Consider the following 17748-nt stretch of genomic DNA (forward strand, 5'->3'; position numbering starts at 1 on the left):
CACAAGACTTCCTTTTACATCTTGGCTACCACTTTGATGAAGATCCTGTCACTACAAATGCCTCTTTATTTATACCAAAAATCTGTAAAATTAAACTGATAGAAGAAGCAATCGCAATACTGAATGATTCAAGATTCATCTAATACAACAGTGAGGAGTGAATTAAACAATTTACAAACGACCAAATCACCAAAATGAATGCTTCAATCATTGAATCAGGAACAAATACACAAATATATATCTTTACAAATGACCTCTCCCCCTCTTTCATGGAAGATTCATATTCTTTCCAATGCCACAGGAAGTTAAGAGACAGCATAAATGTTTAAGGGGAGACTACTATTCACATGATGTCAGTCAAAAGTAGAACATCGAGACTTTTCTCCCTTCTTTTTCAATGAATAAATGAAGCAGGGCACTGTGAGGATATTTTAATAGATCATGAAATGGAGTTACGATGAGTCTATCATCCATCAGAAGATACTGAGAGTTAAGTACAAACACGAAGTTGCCTGGGATAATATAATGCATTTGGGATTTCTGCAAGCAACGAAGCAACTAGTTATGGCAAGATCTAAAATATAAACTAAAAAGATGTGCATATTCATGTTGGATTAGAAGCCACCTATTAGTAAAGGATAAATAGATAGTCTAATGAATATGAGAAGCAGCTGCATTAAAAATTTGATGAGAAATCATATGAAGTCTAGTACAATTTTACAGGAAGCATATGTAATGTTGTAAATGAAGGCAATGTTCATGAACAAGTTTGATCCCAACTCAATAAGAACTTATTTATGTTCGTTTAAGGTCTAAAATTAAAAAGTAGATATTTGATTCACAGAAATTTTACACACGAACATGCTTGACAAGAGATATTTGATTACTTATTACAAAGATGCTCTTAAGGTTAGGGTTGTAAACGAGCCTAGCCGAGCCAAGCTTTATATTATTCAAGCTTGTTTGATAAGGTGATCGAGCCAAGTTGAGCCGAGCTTTAAATGAACCAAACTGTTGAAATGATGGTTCAAACTTGACTTGGTTTTTCCTTTTTACGAGCTTGAGATTGAGCTTGGTTCATTTAGATGTTATCAAACTCTTAGTTCAACCTTGTTTGAATGTTTTAAGCTTTTATATTTTTAAACTTGTTTAGTTGGTCAGTAAGCTAGATTTTGAGAGCTTCTTTGTTTATTTACTTTATTGATAAGAGCTTTATTGATGAACAATTTACAAATTCTATATTCACGAACAATTCACAATCTCATGAACATTAATTAGTTGAATACATATGTGTTCAAGCTTGTTTATTAGTTTAATGAGTTGTTCATACTTGTTTATTTAATTAACCTTGTGTATATTGAACAAATATAAATAAGCTCTTACCAATTTGCATATCAATCTTGTTCATAAACGTTTGGTTCATTTATAGCCCTACTTAAGGCAACAACTATTTAGAAGTATGCAATTTATTCAGAAATCACAGTTATGGACCATAGCTTATTAGTTACGAGGTAGAGAACAAGTATTTGTTTGATTGCCGTACATAATAAATATTACATGATGATGCCACTAAGCCAATATTAACTAGATAGTTCAGAATGAGCAGTTGCTTATAAAAATACAAGCCTCAACATTAAATAACAAGACTCTTACATTCACTATTAAGCCAAAAATAAGGGGCATCAGTATGACCAATGTAAACTCGAGTATATTCTCTAATATACTAGTTGATCATTTTGAAGTCAAGACCAGAAACAATGATATAACACTGTAATGTAAGTCTTGAGGATGAATGATAATTGATCCTCGCTAGCATAAGTGTGGATCTTAACAAATCTGTTTAGACTAGGTGTCATCAGTAAATGGAGCAAGCCTCAGTGGCACCGAGATGTGGTGCAAAAGAAGGGACAGAAGTGTCTCTTGTTATGAGATTTCATTAAGCGTGTATAATTAGAATTGAAAATTTGTGATGATAAATGCATCAGGTTTACAAGAAAGAAAATAGATGACAGAAAACATAAAAATCTCTAATCCTGATAATGAAGTAGATATTATGGTAGATAAAGATCAAAAGGTCAATGCAGTCTTATTTGGATACCCACAACGTGCGTTTCTAAGACCCTTATCCTATATTTAAAGATAACTAAAGTAGAATATTGTTGTAATTCATCAATTAACTTGAGGTTGTAAAAATAAGAATCTTTAATCGAACAAATACCACCACAAGTAAAAGCCAAAACTTGACAGAAACAATGAAAAATAAAGTTTGATAACATATTACCAAGTTTCATCATTCTTCTTCGTATCATTTTCTCCATGAAGATTTCCATTGCTATGATCTGACATGATGGATGAAGGTTCTAGACTCCCTTGCAGTGGCAGGTTGGTAAAACCAAATCCAATTGATCTCCACAATCTTGTGGGAAGCGGTGGTGGATGGCTTCCAGCATCTGCATCAGATGTCAGATCATAATGACCAGCTGAAGCTGGATTTAGATTCGAGAACCTTACAGCTCCGAGGATTTGCTCAGGAAGTTCTTCTTCAGTCTGGCTCTCGATCAGGAATGCTAAATCTACTGTTAATATTGTTACATAACCAAATGCCAAGTGCACAATTGCATTTGCAATAATTGAAGATCCAATATCCACATCTACCTCGATGTAATTCAACCCAGATGTGTACTTGCAAGAAACAGCTCTCCCTAGAATACATATAGCCTGCTCGCCAACAGCCGTTCTCACTATCCATGGACCCTGGACTATATTAGCTATCAGTTTAAGCCTAGAATTACGGAATGTGTCATCACCTTTCAAAAACTTGTCCATGAGAGTTCCATCTTGTATAGGTTCAAGGTCTACAAAGTACATAATCACACTATAATTATCCTTGGTTGGAAGTTGTAGATTAAAGGCCCAAACATAAGGTTTATTACCACTTGCAACTTCATCATCAATAGCTCTTCTCACACGGTGATTTGGATTTCTTAGTATTTCACCAATTTTTGTAGGACCTTTTATCCAATCAAATCCAAGAGGCTCCAGAAGGTATTTACCGCCATTTATTTTTATCTTGTCTGAGAGATAGTTGGGACCTCTAACCATAAAGTTATCACCCGTGGGAATCGCCCAACCATTTAAACAATTTTCAGGTTCGAGATATGGAACTGTGCCTCCAGATCTCAGTTTCTCTATCCATGAATGATCTCTCTCACTATCAGAACTAGCCATATAAAGGAAACAAAATTCTGGAGACTCCTACAAAGAATAATAAAGAACTCAAACATCAGGACTGAAATGTTAGGGAAGTAGGTTACATGTTAGGGTAGTAGGTTATGTGTTACGAACCTACATAACCACACTCAAACAAAGTAAAGAACCTGTTAATATTAACCAATCAGAAAAACATGGTGATGCTGAATTAGCAATTATTTTTAAAATAATGGGTCATTAACAAGAAATGAAAAACTTTCCTATCAACTAAAACCTTAGATAAACAAGCTTGTAACAGTGCCTTCTTTTGTTTTAAATTTCTCATATTCCACTGGAACTTATCTAATAAACTAGTGTATGAAGCACAAACTACAGTCTAAGTACTATATACATATGCATACAATTATGCACCTCTACATGTGGTTTGTATCTTATCATGTTAGGTTTGCATGTGGCAAGAACAATAACATGTAAAGATGTTAGTGTCTCCTGGAATGCCTTATCACTAGCATTGATGTGACAAAAATGTTGATGTGCACATGCTAAATTGTCTGGTCCAAGCATGGTTTGCATAAGGTATCAAATTATCGCGAAGATTACTATTATCACTATAACTACAAAAGACCATGAAAAAAGATGAGATCATTGTCATTAGGAATTGATTCTAATAGCATTGTGGTACTGACATCCATTTCTGCAAAGACCAGAACTGGTGTTGGGATCGGCTGGACGTAATATTATTGTAATCAACAGTATCAATGTGTTAAGATAAGAAAATGAAATAACAAACATCAGATATTGACGACACAGCAGGTAATATCACCTATGATGTATATAATATATTAGCTTTGGCAATCAGGATTTAGTAGACAATATATTAGCTTTGGCAATCAGGATTTAGTAGACAATATATTAGCTTTGGCAAGTTTGAGATAGAGAGTTCTGCTGAATATGATGTGCGTAACATTCATAGGTAAACATCACACCATATCCTATCAAGATATTTCCCATTTGGATAGGCACGAAACATCTATCTGTCACAAATAGAGAAATCTAATCTGTTCTCTCTGTATGGATATAGTTATGTTCTTGCTATCAAGCTTAGTTTTAAGATAATATAATAAATTATCACGCTAAGATCAAGAAATCGCCAAAGTAACTGCATCTCCTCCAGTAACCGTGAGTTCGGCAAGGCAACATCTAAATTCCACTGAAAAAAAATCCCAGCTTTAGCCCCAAAAAATCAAAGGTACATCGGAAAATTTCACAAGTTCACCAACCCGTGACCGTCCAACAGAGAATTCAACAAAAGGCATCGACTTGCATTAGATCTCAACATAAATTTCACGAAAAATGAACCCGAGACCAGGAAATAGTCAAACAGGAAGAAGCTTCCTCGATCAAACAGAAACTTTACCTCTCGCAGCTCGCTGCGTTCGTCGAGACGAGAGGAGAAGGGCTTGCGGGCACAAATCGCACAGAAGAAGGGCGATGAATCACTCGATTGCGCAAATTTCCGTGATCAAACGGCCGGAGACGGAATATGCTTGGAATCCAACTGGCAGTGGGGGAAGATTTGACGGAAGCGAAGGCGAAAGATTGGACGTTGACTCTTCAGTCTTCACAGTGTTAAATTAATGGGCACTTGACCCAATATGGGCCCATTAAGTAGGATCGTAATATATTTAAATTGGGCCGGAAAGGGCCTAATAAGAGTTTAAAAATTTAAAATAAAATAAATAACATATCGTCCGATCTCGCTCATTCCTCCGCCGCATCTCCTCCTCCGGCGATTCCATGGCTCTCCTCCTTCCTCTTCATCCGCTCCTCGGAGGCAAAGCCGCCTCTTCCATGGCGCCCTTACTGTGTAAATCCCTCCTCCATACTCGACCCCGCTGGAGTAAAGGCCGCACTTTGGCGCACTTCTCTTCCGGCCAACCCTCTGCAACGATTGTCTCCAACGGGTACCCTTACGGAGGAGCCTTGAAGGTTGAAGGAAGAAATTACTTGAGATTGGATTCCTGCTTAGTTATCCCGCCGCCCGATGGCCGGAAGCCTAAGGCCGTGGTGAAGTTTTTGGGCGGCGCCTTCATCGGGGCCATTCCCGAGGTCACTTACAGGTTCGATTGGTTTCTAAATTGTATAGAAGTTTCGATTTTGATGCGAGTTTTGACGGGTTGGTCGACGGTGTAGCTATCTGATGGAGTGGCTGGCGAAGGAAGGGTATCTTGTGGTGTCCGTTCCTTATAGTGTGACCTTTGACCATGAGAAGGCAGCCAAGGAGGTCTATGATAGGTTTCATTCTTGTATGGATTCTTTGTTTACCTACGGAATTCCTGATGCTGGCATCACGGCTTTGGATCTTTCTGCCCTTCCATTATATTCTGTAGGTCATAGGTAAGGTTGCCCTAGTTCTGACTGTTCTTTTAGTAATCAATCTGGTCATAGATAATTCATTTGTTCTACTATAATTGTCGCTCACAGCAATGGCGCACTACTTCAGATGCTTATAGGAAGCTACTTCGATGAAAAGCTTCCAAAGGTCTGTAATGTTTGTGAGTGTTTGTTATTACATAAATAGATAATAATAAGGTTAACAGTCATACCAGTTTAGTGATATCACTTGTTTTTTTTTATTACAACACAATCAGCTGATGAAAGATGTCTAAGGATTTACTTGTTTGTTGTGGAAGGCTAATGTCATTATCTCGTTCAACAACAGACCAGCTTCAGAAGCCGTTCCTTACTTTGAACAGGTACATAAATATTCGTTTGTGTGCCTCTGTTATAAACGAAGACCATAAGTTTTATTTGTGTGTGCACTACCATAAGTGCAGCTCTCTGTGACCTAGTGTGTGAATGAATTGAAACCTAGGTAGTTTAATAGCTTGTGCACACAACAAAATTCAGTGTTAACTTTCACTTTTTCTTTAAGTCTATATTGAACTGTTTATTCTTTAATTTAATGTTTGGTGATGCAAATGGTCAAATCTCTCATTCTTAGCTCCTTCTAATTGATCTTTATGATAATAGGTGTACAATATATATATATATATATATATATATATATATATATATATATATATATATATTTGGTTAATTCTGATAGTTGGCACACAAGTACTTCCAGTTTCAAGAGCATTATATTTAGGTAGTACAATTTGGAAAAAGAAATATGCAGATAATGAAGGACCGTATGACTATATTACTCGAGATGCAGGTGTCTGTGCCCACAAGAAATTTCGGAGCCACTCATTAATTAAATATGTAATATAATATCTTCTTCCTTGCATGCAAAAATTTACCTCTGAAAATTGATTCACTTGGATTGATGCGAAGATCCAACTCCATTACATTGCCTTAGTTTGGCATTCATGCAACTTCTCTCATGAAATTGAGTTGCAAACAGGAAATTTAGCCCAGTTTTACTATAGTATTTGGGCATACTTCTCAATCTTGAATTAGAAGATTTGTTTCTATGCGCCTATGTAGCACGGATACTTCAATTTTTTTTCTTTGGAAGTATCAGACACGGATACGACACGGATATGGATACAATACACAAATACGTGTATTGGATACGGCCAATAATGTGTCGTGGAATTTTTTTAGGTTTGACTAGACGGATACGTTTTGGACACGGCAAGGATACGGCTAGGATATGTTTTTTCGGATATGTTTGGGCAAAATTTTATGGATATTTAAAATTTTTAGGGGTTAATTGAAAAAACTTGAAATTTTCTAAGACAAATTGGAAAATAATTAATAAAAATGAATTGGATTGTGGGCTTTTAAATCCTAAACCCTAATCTTTTTCTGCTCGCCTCTCATCCTACTCGCCTCTCATTGCCTCTTTGACGTTGTCTGCCTCCCTTTTGCCGCTGCTCACCGTGTAAGTCCTAAATTATTGTTTCTGATTTTGCTCCACTCCACTAAAGTGCTTAAACCCTAATCATTTTGCCCTCGGGACTATGGTGCAGTGGAAGGGCGCCCAGTTGTCATCCAAGCACCCATGATTCGATTCCTAGCTATGGCGCATTTGTAGGGATTTTTTCTCCAAAATGGACCAAGGGATGGGTTCTGGGCCGTCCACTGACACCGTGAGCACTTCCTGATTTATCCTGGCTAGCATTGGGCCAGTCGCCCCAAGTTCAATGTTACTTGACTTGGTTAATCATTTTTTTTAAAACCCTAATCATTTTGTTAAAAAGATTTGATTTAAAAATTTGAATATAAACCCTAATCTTTCAGTCTCCTTTTTCTTCCTTTTGCCTTTTAATTCTTTAATGAACAGAATGTAAAAGTTTCGGTTTTGATTATCTTTCATGATCTGTTAATACTATATATATAATTGTTGTATCCTAGCCATATTATATCTTATATATTCAAAATTTACAGTATCTCCTTATCTGTATTGTATTCAATACGATACCCTGTATCCGTGCAACATAATATGTGCTCTCCGTTTCTGTTTGCAATGCATCATCAATGCCTTTGTTACTCTTCTATGTGATTTATCTACTCGTGTTAACTTAGTAACTACGGAAGTTCTGGTGCAGTTCGGTCCTGTCGTTAGCCAAGTGATGCCTATCATTGAACAATCTCCTGTGTACTCCATCGCTAGAAACTCCTCAGGTAATTTCATATGTAAAATTATATTGGCACTAACATCGGCTATGATCTTCTCATAAATATTCAATTCATTTTCTGCTTTTGCTTCTGGACCGGCTCTTTTTGTAAGTGGTAGAGGTGGAATGGGATCCTAAAAGCATTGCATTATATAAGACCACTCTATCATTTATCAATTACTAAAGCACTATGGTTATGTAGTTTGATCTGGACCGAAAATTATAGATGCTTAAATGTTTCCAAAGAAGGAGCTTAATGGTTTGAAACAAATTTACTATAGGAGATGTGTGGAAGGCTTTATTGGATACTGCCGCTTTGTTGATACAAGATTATGATCGCGAAGTTGTAGTATCCTTGAACAAGTTTCTCGACCAGTTGCCATCAGTTATGAATCAGGTTCTATGTCGTCTGCAAAACACGGCTTTTACACGAATGCATTCCATATTGTCGATTACCTTTTATTTTTCTCTCTTCCGATTCTCTTCCAGGTAACACAAGGTACATCAGAATTCAAGCCCACTCCCCTCGAGAACCGAGAAATTTTCAGAAAATCCTACAGGGTCCCTCGTACTCTTTTGGTAATTCTCAGTTTCTGAATTTTCTCAAGCAAATATCATTCGATCACGGCTTCATGTTAGAGAAGCTGATTGTGTTTGATCCGCAAATGTGTTATTCTTGTACTCCTATCAGGTAAAGTTCAGTGTCGATGGCATTGATGAGACAGACATCCTAGCAGACATTTTGAAACCTCGTGTTGAAGCCATACGAGGCACGATAGAGAAGGTGACATTGGCGGGGAACCATCTCACCCCGTGCCTGCAGGTAACAGATTCTTTGACACAATGGAAGAGATTTGTACATTTATTGTTTTAACCCAATGGATCAGAATACAAAGAAATATGGAACTTTTGTAGTCATGCATTTGTGTGCTTCTGCAGGATCTGAAATGGGAAGTGGGCTACCGGTATACTCCTGCCGATGCAGTCACACAAGCTCTGAAGTCGTTGTCGCTGAACGAGACAAGGCTGCTTGCTAGGAAGGTCACTGATTGGCTCGACGATCTCAACTATGAGTAAAATCAAGTTGAGCTATACATTCATTCGTCGAGACAATACGATACCGACCGAAGCAGCATTGAAAGGAATGGTTGGTGAAAGAAGAGTAGTTCTCGAACATCCAAATCAATCCATTCGACTAGCTTGATCAGCCGACCGATGGACATTATTTATTAACTTAACATGTCAAGTCAATCACCGGGTCATTTAGTTCGATTTGATTTTCATGTCAAGCATAGCACAGGACAATCTACAGCCACATTTATATAAAAGAAGAAGCTTTTTCAACAGATGACATGAACTTATTGTCTCTTATTTTAATTATCTCCTCTGTATTGATCCTGGGACGGATTGACAGGGGTGCTAAGGACAAATGTATTCGTCTTTTGTCATCGTGAACGTATTATCCCCACGTTATTCTTTTTATTATTATTACAAAATTCAAGAAATAATAAGCAAATGTAAGAACAAATGGATGTATATGTTAAGTGATATATAAAATTTGAATACACTTATCACAATTCTTATTCCACAGCAAAGGATCGATCAAAAAGTTTGTGGACCTTTTGCTGAGAAATTAACAAATAAAAATTACTCTAAAGAATAACAATTAAATGAATATTGTAATGTGGACCTAAAAAAAATCGAATGAGTTAATGAATTTTTTAATGGGAAAGTGACGTCAAGAGTTCCACCTCGGTGGATACGGTAAAGGAGATTTTTGGTGGCTCCCCATGGCCATCGTTTGGGGAGGGCTGCCAATTTTTATTTGTCATCACATCGGGAGCTCGATGCCTAGAAGCTCCAAAGGAAAGAATTCGACTCGAAGTCAACGCCATCGTTCTCCTCGGCGGCTGGCGGCGCCTCCGCCGTCGAGAATGATAAGTCGAGCACGAAGTCCTCCAGCGACACCGCGAAATCCGGGAGATGATCGTAGGCATGAAGCGGCTCGATGGTTAGCCAATCGGTAGCAGGCGCGTGGCTCTCGTATTGGGTCCTATCCGAGGGCGGTGACGACGTGGACGACAAGGGGTTTTGCCAGCTGTCCATGCTGAATTCAGGGAGCTGATCGCACGCTGGCGGCGGCGCGATGTTTGGCCAATCTGTATCCGCCACGTGGCTCGCGGAGTGGGTCCCATCTGAGGGTGTCGATGACTCGGAGAACGAGAAGGATCGCCAGCTGCCCGACGCCCGAGGCGTCTCGGCGGCGTGGCGGGCGGCGGCGGCCTGGATCTGGCGGTCCGTTAGAGTCAGGGCGCCGCCGGCGGGCGGAGGGGGAGCGTCGTCGGGGAAGTTGAGGTGCGCCCGGCGGCCGCGGAGGCAGATGGCTGCGGCGTCGAAAGCCCGCGCCGCCTTCTCGGGGGCGTCGTAGGACCCCAGCCAGATCCGCTCGCGGCTGTTGGGCAGGCGGATCTCCGACACCCACCGCCCCCATTTCCTCCGCCTCACCCCCCTGTACCGCCTCCCGGCCGCAGCCGGAGCTCCCCTTCCCTCGCGCCGCTCCATCACTCGTCGACTCTCTGCTGACAGGCCGGCAGCGCCCTTATATCGCACTGGCGATGGGCGCGTGAATCACCGGGGGCCGCAACGGGGACCACGCCCTACACGACACACGCTGTCGGGTCCACTTGTTCCCCGCGTATCTAATGGGCAACGATGTGCTCGTGCGCCGCCGCGCGGGTCCACATCGCATAGGGGATTCCACGCTTGCGGCCCCTACTTGACCTCTACTTCCATCCAATCGCACGGCCAGCGGCATGTTGCCTTTTAATTTTGCTGGTGCGGGAAATCGGTCGCAGAGTTCGTCCCGGGGGATGCTAATGGGCTTCGCTATAATCGCATGTTTTACTTGTTTATGCATGCTATAAAAGTGCCTCTTAATCATTTATCAATCATTGTTCAATTCCTTAAACTAATATCAATCATGCTTACTAATTAAGTTTAGATTAAACAAACAAACAAAATAGTTATAGATATATGTGACACGTTGGTGTTCATTTTAAGTGGACACACAAAGCATGAGTTATAGATATAAACCGTTTTTCTTTTCTCTCCGTACATACTCAAAAGTCTCTAATAAAAACTCTGATTCTCTTAATTGTTCTTATCAGTATATCTTACCATTGCATTTTGAAATCTTAAGAGATGCACTTAAATTCTATAACAAAAACATTATAGACAAGATGCATGTCGAATGCCATTAGATAATCTTTTTTCATAAAAATTATTCACATCATTTGCATGCCTTTGTTGAACCAAATTGATAAATAAGCTCATCTCTAATGTCCTAACGTATCTTAGGACTAATACAAAGAAGTTAAATCATGAATATCTAGTCGTCCTTGGAATAGTTACTAATGTATGAAAAAGATATTTATCTCGATTTTGTCGAGATTTAAACTCAGATTTTAAATTGACAGTACCTTATGCCCTAGCCACTAGATCGTCTCGAGAGAATAATAAAATTAATAGACAAAATGCATAGCCGTGATAGAAAAAAAAACGTTAATAATTAGAGTTGGTGGTCAAGCTCAGCTAAGGGAGGGGGTAACACATTTTAGAAATGCTGATTTAATTTCATGGTCACACACTTTAATTAGTCAACGTGGACCAAAGAATAGCAGTGAAATATTTATCCATGTGAGATATATTTATTAATTATTATAAGAGTCCTTCACGCAATGCCAATGCCAAATCACAAGTCAATCATAAATAGTTCAATTATGGTATCAAGAATTGCTCCAATTATGGTATCAAATTAATAAATAAAATAAAACATTTATTTAAATAAATATTGGAATGAATATAAAGTATCCATCTGTGTGTTTAATATAATATATGTAGACATGGATTCTGGAATAAGATATAGAAAAGGAATTGTCTTTGTAATAGACAAACAGTCGCTGATAATTATTAATGCATTCTTCTTTTTTCAACCAAAGAAGGAAATTCCTGTAATTTCATCACTTACATGATTTTTTATTTTTTATTTTTATTTTTTGCATAAGAGATGATTAGTTCTAACAGCATTATTCTTGTGAGATTATTAAAAAAAAAAGTATAAAAAGTCACAAGAAAAATCAGAGTAAGCACTTGGTACTCTACCTAAAGTGATATTGGAAATGTACACTCTATTCATGGACATTTACTATGATATGGATCCATCACCATGGCAATCTTTCTCAAGAATACTGATCAGTTGTTCGATATTTCTTCTGTAAATCGGCATGTAATGGTCATTGATCATCGACTGCGAGAGTCTCAGCTTCCCGTACAGTGATCTCGGTGTCGAGTAAATCTCAATCTTGCAGTCGTGATTCGTATGAGCATCTTCTTCGTCCCCCATCTCTTCCTCAGGGTGCAGTGTCACGATATGCATGATTTTTCCTGGCGGGTAGAACCTCTGTGATTCCTTCGTTTCTGTAAGAGCCCCTTGGGGTGTTACCTCCGTGCCTTCCTGTGCCGCCGAAGAAGCAGCAGCATTCTCCTCTTCTCTTATTTCGTTTTCCATTTCCGCTTCCTCATCGCTCCTTGGCTTGTACAATTCATTCTCCAGTTGCTGCCATAGCTCGTACTCGGTCATGCTTTCCTCGGGCTTGCGTTGATCACTGATGTCCTCGTCACTGTCATCGCCATTGACCTCCATGCCATCAGTGTGAGGCAGTTTGCTTGCACGAGAACACTCTGGATCTGAGCTCCAACCTGCCGCTTCTTCGGAGGTAATAATCTCTGTGGTTTCCACAGTGATTGTTTCTTTCAATCTGGCATGGCCATTCTCTGTTATGGTTGTGGTTTGTTGTTCAATGTTCTCTTCTATTCTTGAATTTGGAAAAGATGCTTGTTTTCGATAACGAGGGCCGATACAAGACCATGACGACAAATGGAGTGGCGGTCGACGCAATGCTGCTTGAGCCACACTTTTTGCTCTCGTCACCACGACCTATAGGATGCACATCACGATAAAACATATCAAAGATTAAAAAAGGAAGTAAAGAAACATTGCAGTCTTTGGTTGGAAGTTCAACAATTTTCGTAGTTATAATATGCATCAGTTCTAGGCAATAGTAAATAATATCAAAATTTTTTTAAAAATTTGCAAAAAATTTTAACATGTAAATTTTAAAAGCACCGTATATTTTGAACAACCATATATTTACTTGCATACGATATGAATGAGAAATGCATGTAAAAATAAAATTCTAATAAAAGCTCTGAAATTGTGAATGAATCATACCTGTGTCCCATTAGATACTGGACGCAGGATTGCACCAGCTCCAGCTACTCTTGCTCTTGCACTTGCGATCGATGGAAGTCTAGATCCTAAAGCAGAAGCCGAGCGATAGACTGTACTCAATATCCGTGTCTGTTCAATTTGACTACGCAAGTCATTTATCCATGCCGAAGCAGTCACCTGCGTTGACAGGAAATAAGATGAAAAAACAAAGTTGTTTGGGTTGTAGAAGAAGCACATCAAATCGCTTTGAAACTCTGTAGGCAACTTTATGCAAGCAATGAATTCCTGTTAGTAAAGAAAGAGCTTCCCATCTTCTTTTTGATAAATTAAAACTTAATTTCCTTTGCAATGCTACTTAACTCTCCACAAAATTTGTAAACACGAGACGGTTGCACAAAAGCGCATGACAAGTGAAAGTATGTCTAACCTCTACACGCAGATCATCTACTGATGCTGCTGAGAAGGAAGGAACTAAATCAGCCCCGTTGATTATTGAGGTAGCAAAGTGCCTGCCTGACTCGGCTAACTCCCATGTCATACAAGCAGCTGCAATGCATTGCATTCATCAACACCATAACATCAACAAACATCGTAATTAAGCTGTGATGTATTAACTGTCAAATTTAGTCAACAATCAGTAGCATAGAAAGTTTACGAAATCAAACATTTGAGGACACAATATCAAGTTGCTGTGATTATTTATTGAAGTTTTGTAACTATAGTGCAAGGAACTGTAGATTATTTGCCCAAGGTATATTGTCGGTACATCTAAAAAATCTAAATAACCATGCATTTTATTTGATGTAGATAAAGTGAAACATTAACATAGAAAATCAAATCCAAGGTGACTAATATATAATACCTAACTGAACATAGTTTCATCTTGAGAATTAATCTATCGAGTCGTTCAAAAGAAAAGCATTAGTAGCAAAATTAAATGGTACAAACCTGGAGCAAATGTCACACAAGCAGCAGTGGCAAATTCCTTTTGCTCGCGCAAAGTGTAGGTCAACAGTGCTGCTGTGCCTCCACCCAAAGAGTGTCCCACGATCTGAAGCCGCCATAATAAGATGCCAAAGGAACATATTAGGAAATAAGTTCCGTGCATAATAGGAATTATGAATTATCTACTTTCTTTTTAGAGTTAGTTGGTGAATGGTAGAATACTTTAGTTGCTTTACTCGGTCTGGCCAAAATCTTCTTTCCAACAATTGGAACATACCTTTGCAAATCCATCTTTCAAATAATGTATATTTGTTTTTATCTCATAACAGAACCATCAGAAAGTTACCAACATGAAAGGCTTAAACAGTACACTTGCAGTTAGGAGAAAAAATGCATCGAATGCTATGTCAACTAAAAATCCAATTTCAATCATTGATCAAACTCTCCTAACAGCTACAATGTGGAGGTATGTGATTAGGATGCACCTTTAGTTTGAAATCTGGGTATTTCCCAAATGCATCCAAAAGACAAGGAGTAGCAAGCTTAGCGATCCAACGAGCAGCTGCTACCATCCCACAGTGTGCATATCCTAAAACTAAATCACTGATGCCACCTTCATTTATTATAGTGTGGTGGAACGGCACAATTGCACCAGTTACAGCTGTTAATGTATCCCTAATGCTGTGAGTACCCCTAATCAACAAAAGTATGCATTTTGTGCTTCTGTCAATTAATATTGTAAAAGCAGGCTTCAAGATCTGTGGGGGGAAAAGATTCATATTCAGGGTTGCTCAGAAATAAAAGTATAACTTTAAACTGTAAGTTTATGAAAAACTATACTGCTTACTCCTGCTTTAGGCTTTTGAAGAAGAACATCTTCTTCTGAATAACCTGTTGCCTCCAGAAATAATGGGAATGGCTTTTTTGAGAAATGCCAGCAAAGAGTCAATAAGTTCAGAAGATACTTTAACTCAGCAACAACTTCAACTCCTTTAAGTGGTATACTTTCTTCTCCAGCATATATACTAGCTACATGCAAGTTTCCCTGTTCAATTAAAGAACTATAGAATTAATTTGCAACTCCTGATCCTATAATTTGAAGTTGGATATATGAGGGACATGAAAATTCAGTGCGTAGCAAATATTGATTTTTATTAAGATACTAGATTCTATGATTGTTCCTCCAAACACTGTTCTATGCTATTTGCCCGAGCCATGTTTATCCTAACTATTTGAGGTTAATTACACAAACCTTATCCCTTCATTGGGTTCTTTGAAATAAAATACCACAAATAATATTCAAATTAATTAAATCACATTTTATTATATTGACAAATTTTTTGTTTCTCTCCCTACTTCTTTTACCTTTCACCCTAATAGATTGAACTCTTCTAACTGAGTCTATTGTTATCATGCTATTGACACAAACATGATACAAAAAATAATCAACCAAGAATGCCACCAAGTTTGAAGCTTTTATGCCCAGATAATTCTGTATTGCGACTTGAGAATGTTAGCATGCTTTAGGTGAACCCTTTAGATGCACAACTAATGGACACTAAAGATGACAAATTGCTAACATGCTTTCCTAAGAAGCACAAGTGCATGACAATTTCAATGTGTATTACAATTTGAGGATGCTAATGGTGATTCGTGAAATTTATGCACCGCAGTTCAAGTGCATCATTGAATTGCTCAACCTTGAAAGGGAAGTTGAATCAAAGATTATCGCTTATATAGGAAAAATATAATAATCATGATGACGTAGCGCAATAGACAAACAAGATAAACAAGATGAACAACCCCATATGGAGGAATTTCCTATGACATAGAGAAGACGAGTGAAAATTTCATTAATTACAAGATGATGATTACATTGCAATGTACCATTTTCATATATTTCAAATTATTTCAAAACAACCAAAATTGAATTCCAAAATCAAATTTCAAACTTATCCCCAATTTGCATCACATATATTTTAGGGTCACGAGTTTATGCTGCTATGAGTAACAATGAAAAGTGAAGGAAGAATGAAATGCAAGATAACATCAGAATCAGGTAAATCAAACTAGGGAGGGAAATACGGAAAATGGAAATCAGATGTCTATCATGAATGGTTGGCAGAATCCTGAAAAATACAGAATGACCTCCAAACCAGTTGATGTGTCAATGCAGTGTCTTCACCTGGCTATCCTGTATTAATTTAATAACTGCTAGGGATGACAGATAAAAATGAAGCCAGTAATCACTTCAACAACTAAATGACTCTAATCCCCAGTAGTAAGGCAACATAAAAAGTCCCTACGATAATATCTTTGACAAGCAGAAGGTTCTTGCTACAAGCTAAATTATGGGACCAAGAAAATGATAAATGAAGTTCTCTAGTTCTGTTCTTCAATTAAAGGACCAATGGCGGACAGCTTGATGGTTAGTGTCTAATGATTGGTATTGCTACATTTCAGATCAGATAAAAAATGATTATAATTTGTGATCTGCTCAGAATACCTGAAACATGTGGCAACAGACATGACAGCCACATTAGGCAACCTGCAAATCAGTCGCTAAAAATAGTAATTTGCTAGATTTTTCTCTATGCAGCACTGCTCCTAGTCTCATAAGTAAATTTCAATAGAACCTTTCTATCAATACATAATTAACAAATTGCAAATCATCATACTTCAACACTTGCAAGTTATACTTTCATAAAATCAAAAGATTTGTTCACCATTAGAAAGTTATCATCAACACGTATAGAAAAGAATTACCTGCCTCTTCAACAGAAAGTTGATGCCAAAAGCCAGATCCCCTATAGGCCATTTGCCCAAAGTCTCAGAGTAAGTAAACCGTAATGTCTCGGACAAGGTAGATATTGTCTCCAACCATGTCGCAGGTGCTTGTGCAGGTCTCTGCGAGACTCTGTTTCTCCCAGCAAGAATTGGTCTCCTTTCATCTTCACTGTGCTCACCTTCATCACTATCTTGCAATCGCCCAGCATATAATTTCCACTTCAGCGTGTAGTACAAAAGAGCAGCCGCACCAGCAGCAGTGGCCACCGTAGCTGTTGCCATGTCCTTACCAACCGGTCGCAGTGTCTCTGAACGAGAACGTACAAACATCCAAGATTGCATCAAACAAGCAACACGTCCCACAAAGATTAAATTTTTATGAATAAAAGCAGGCAAGAACAAGACGATCGCAAGCCCAAATGACCCACCAATAGTAACCAATCTAACAAAACAAAGAAAACAAAATCCACAAAAACCCTAACTTTCACAACGAAACAACCATACCGATCTTGACATAAACCAAAAAAAAAAAAACGAAACTTCACTAATCAAAAAGCGCCAGAGACCCTGAGAGAAGAGAATCACGGATTCATCGTGGGAACCTGGATCGTTTTCCCGCGACCATAAATTCCCAATTCTAATACCATATGAGCGATCAAGACTCAAACGTGACAAGGAAATCGAGTGAGGGAACCTTGCCTTGGTATAAATTGCTTCCTTGGATGGTAGGATTGCTCGCGAACCAAAGAACAATCTTGTTGCCCCCTTCGAAGGTAGTTCGAATGATGACGGTTGGGGCCAACGAAGACAAACAAAGATGGCGAATTGACGAGCGGTTTTACCTTTACTCGAAACGGTGAGATTTTTTTAACCCATTTTAAGGAAAGG

At 38.4% G+C, this 17748-nt stretch overlaps 4 protein-coding genes across 11 annotated transcripts; 1 reads left to right on the plus strand and 3 right to left on the minus strand.

Moving 5' to 3' along the window:
- Positions 1-96: 96 nt before the first annotated feature.
- On the minus strand, positions 97-4795 carry LOC121986264 (protein ENHANCED DISEASE RESISTANCE 2-like). 4 transcript variants are annotated; one of them, XM_042540133.1, is made up of 4 exons: positions 4628-4795; positions 2934-3255; positions 2282-2855; positions 97-540 (listed from the first exon to the last, which is right to left on the minus strand). In XM_042540133.1, coding segments are annotated over exons 2-4 (870 nt in total). In that variant the 5' UTR covers positions 3229-3255; positions 4628-4795; the 3' UTR covers positions 97-539. The 4 variants fall into 4 exon arrangements, with proteins under 4 accessions (XP_042396067.1, XP_042396065.1, XP_042396066.1 ...); XM_042540131.1 differs by adding an exon at positions 3346-3377 and having other exon boundaries at positions 2282-3255; positions 4628-4794; XM_042540132.1 differs by having other exon boundaries at positions 2282-3245; positions 4628-4794.
- Positions 4796-4950: 155 nt separating this feature from the next.
- Positions 4951-9184, plus strand: LOC121986265. The gene is made up of 9 exons (XM_042540135.1): positions 4951-5330; positions 5404-5607; positions 5695-5752; positions 5904-5966; positions 7770-7845; positions 8120-8235; positions 8328-8417; positions 8530-8661; positions 8778-9184. The coding sequence occupies exons 1-9, from the start codon at positions 5008-5010 to the stop codon at positions 8913-8915; spliced, it is 1200 nt and encodes a 399-aa protein (XP_042396069.1). The 5' UTR covers positions 4951-5007; the 3' UTR covers positions 8916-9184.
- A 172-nt stretch (positions 9185-9356) lies between these two features.
- LOC121986266 (ethylene-responsive transcription factor ERF021-like) lies at positions 9357-10422 on the minus strand. Its single transcript, XM_042540136.1, has one exon. The coding sequence runs from the start codon at positions 10398-10400 to the stop codon at positions 9690-9692; it is 711 nt and encodes a 236-aa protein (XP_042396070.1). The 5' UTR covers positions 10401-10422; the 3' UTR covers positions 9357-9689.
- A 1486-nt stretch (positions 10423-11908) lies between these two features.
- On the minus strand, positions 11909-17709 carry LOC121986267. Of its 5 annotated transcripts, none has more exons than XM_042540137.1 (8): positions 17560-17709; positions 16840-17168; positions 14921-15118; positions 14559-14831; positions 14077-14179; positions 13556-13674; positions 13129-13305; positions 11909-12834 (listed from the first exon to the last, which is right to left on the minus strand). In XM_042540137.1, the coding sequence occupies exons 2-8, from the start codon at positions 17140-17142 to the stop codon at positions 12043-12045; spliced, it is 1965 nt and encodes a 654-aa protein (XP_042396071.1). In that variant the 5' UTR covers positions 17143-17168; positions 17560-17709; the 3' UTR covers positions 11909-12042. The 5 variants fall into 5 exon arrangements, with proteins under 5 accessions (XP_042396071.1, XP_042396072.1, XP_042396073.1 ...); XM_042540138.1 differs by lacking the exon at positions 17560-17709 and adding an exon at positions 17427-17555; XM_042540139.1 differs by lacking the exon at positions 17560-17709 and adding an exon at positions 17463-17482.
- Between the last annotated feature and the right edge of the window lie 39 nt (positions 17710-17748).

Source organism: Zingiber officinale, chromosome 5B, assembly GCF_018446385.1.
Source record: "Zingiber officinale cultivar Zhangliang chromosome 5B, Zo_v1.1, whole genome shotgun sequence".
Classification (NCBI taxonomy): Eukaryota; Viridiplantae; Streptophyta; class Magnoliopsida; order Zingiberales; family Zingiberaceae; genus Zingiber; species Zingiber officinale.

Coding starts and splice junctions, on each gene's coding strand:
- LOC121986266 (XM_042540136.1), bottom strand. CDS start 10,400: ATGGAGCGGCGCGAGGGAAGGGGAGCTCCGGCTGCGGCCGGGAGGCGG.
- LOC121986264 (XM_042540132.1), bottom strand. CDS start 3,228: ATGGCTAGTTCTGATAGTGAGAGAGATCATTCATGGATAGAGAAACTG.
- LOC121986267 (XM_042540137.1), bottom strand. CDS start 17,142: ATGGCAACAGCTACGGTGGCCACTGCTGCTGGTGCGGCTGCTCTTTTG. Junction 13,675..14,076: donor TTGTGTGACATTTGCTCCAG/GTTTGTACCATT, acceptor AATGCATTGCAG/CTGCTTGTATGACATGGGAG. Junction 13,306..13,555: donor TAGATGATCTGCGTGTAGAG/GTTAGACATACT, acceptor CTGTCAACGCAG/GTGACTGCTTCGGCATGGAT.
- LOC121986265 (XM_042540135.1), top strand. CDS start 5,008: ATGGCTCTCCTCCTTCCTCTTCATCCGCTCCTCGGAGGCAAAGCCGCC. Junction 5,753..5,903: donor TCGATGAAAAGCTTCCAAAG/GTCTGTAATGTT, acceptor TTGTTGTGGAAG/GCTAATGTCATTATCTCGTT. Junction 5,967..7,769: donor CCGTTCCTTACTTTGAACAG/GTACATAAATAT, acceptor GTTCTGGTGCAG/TTCGGTCCTGTCGTTAGCCA.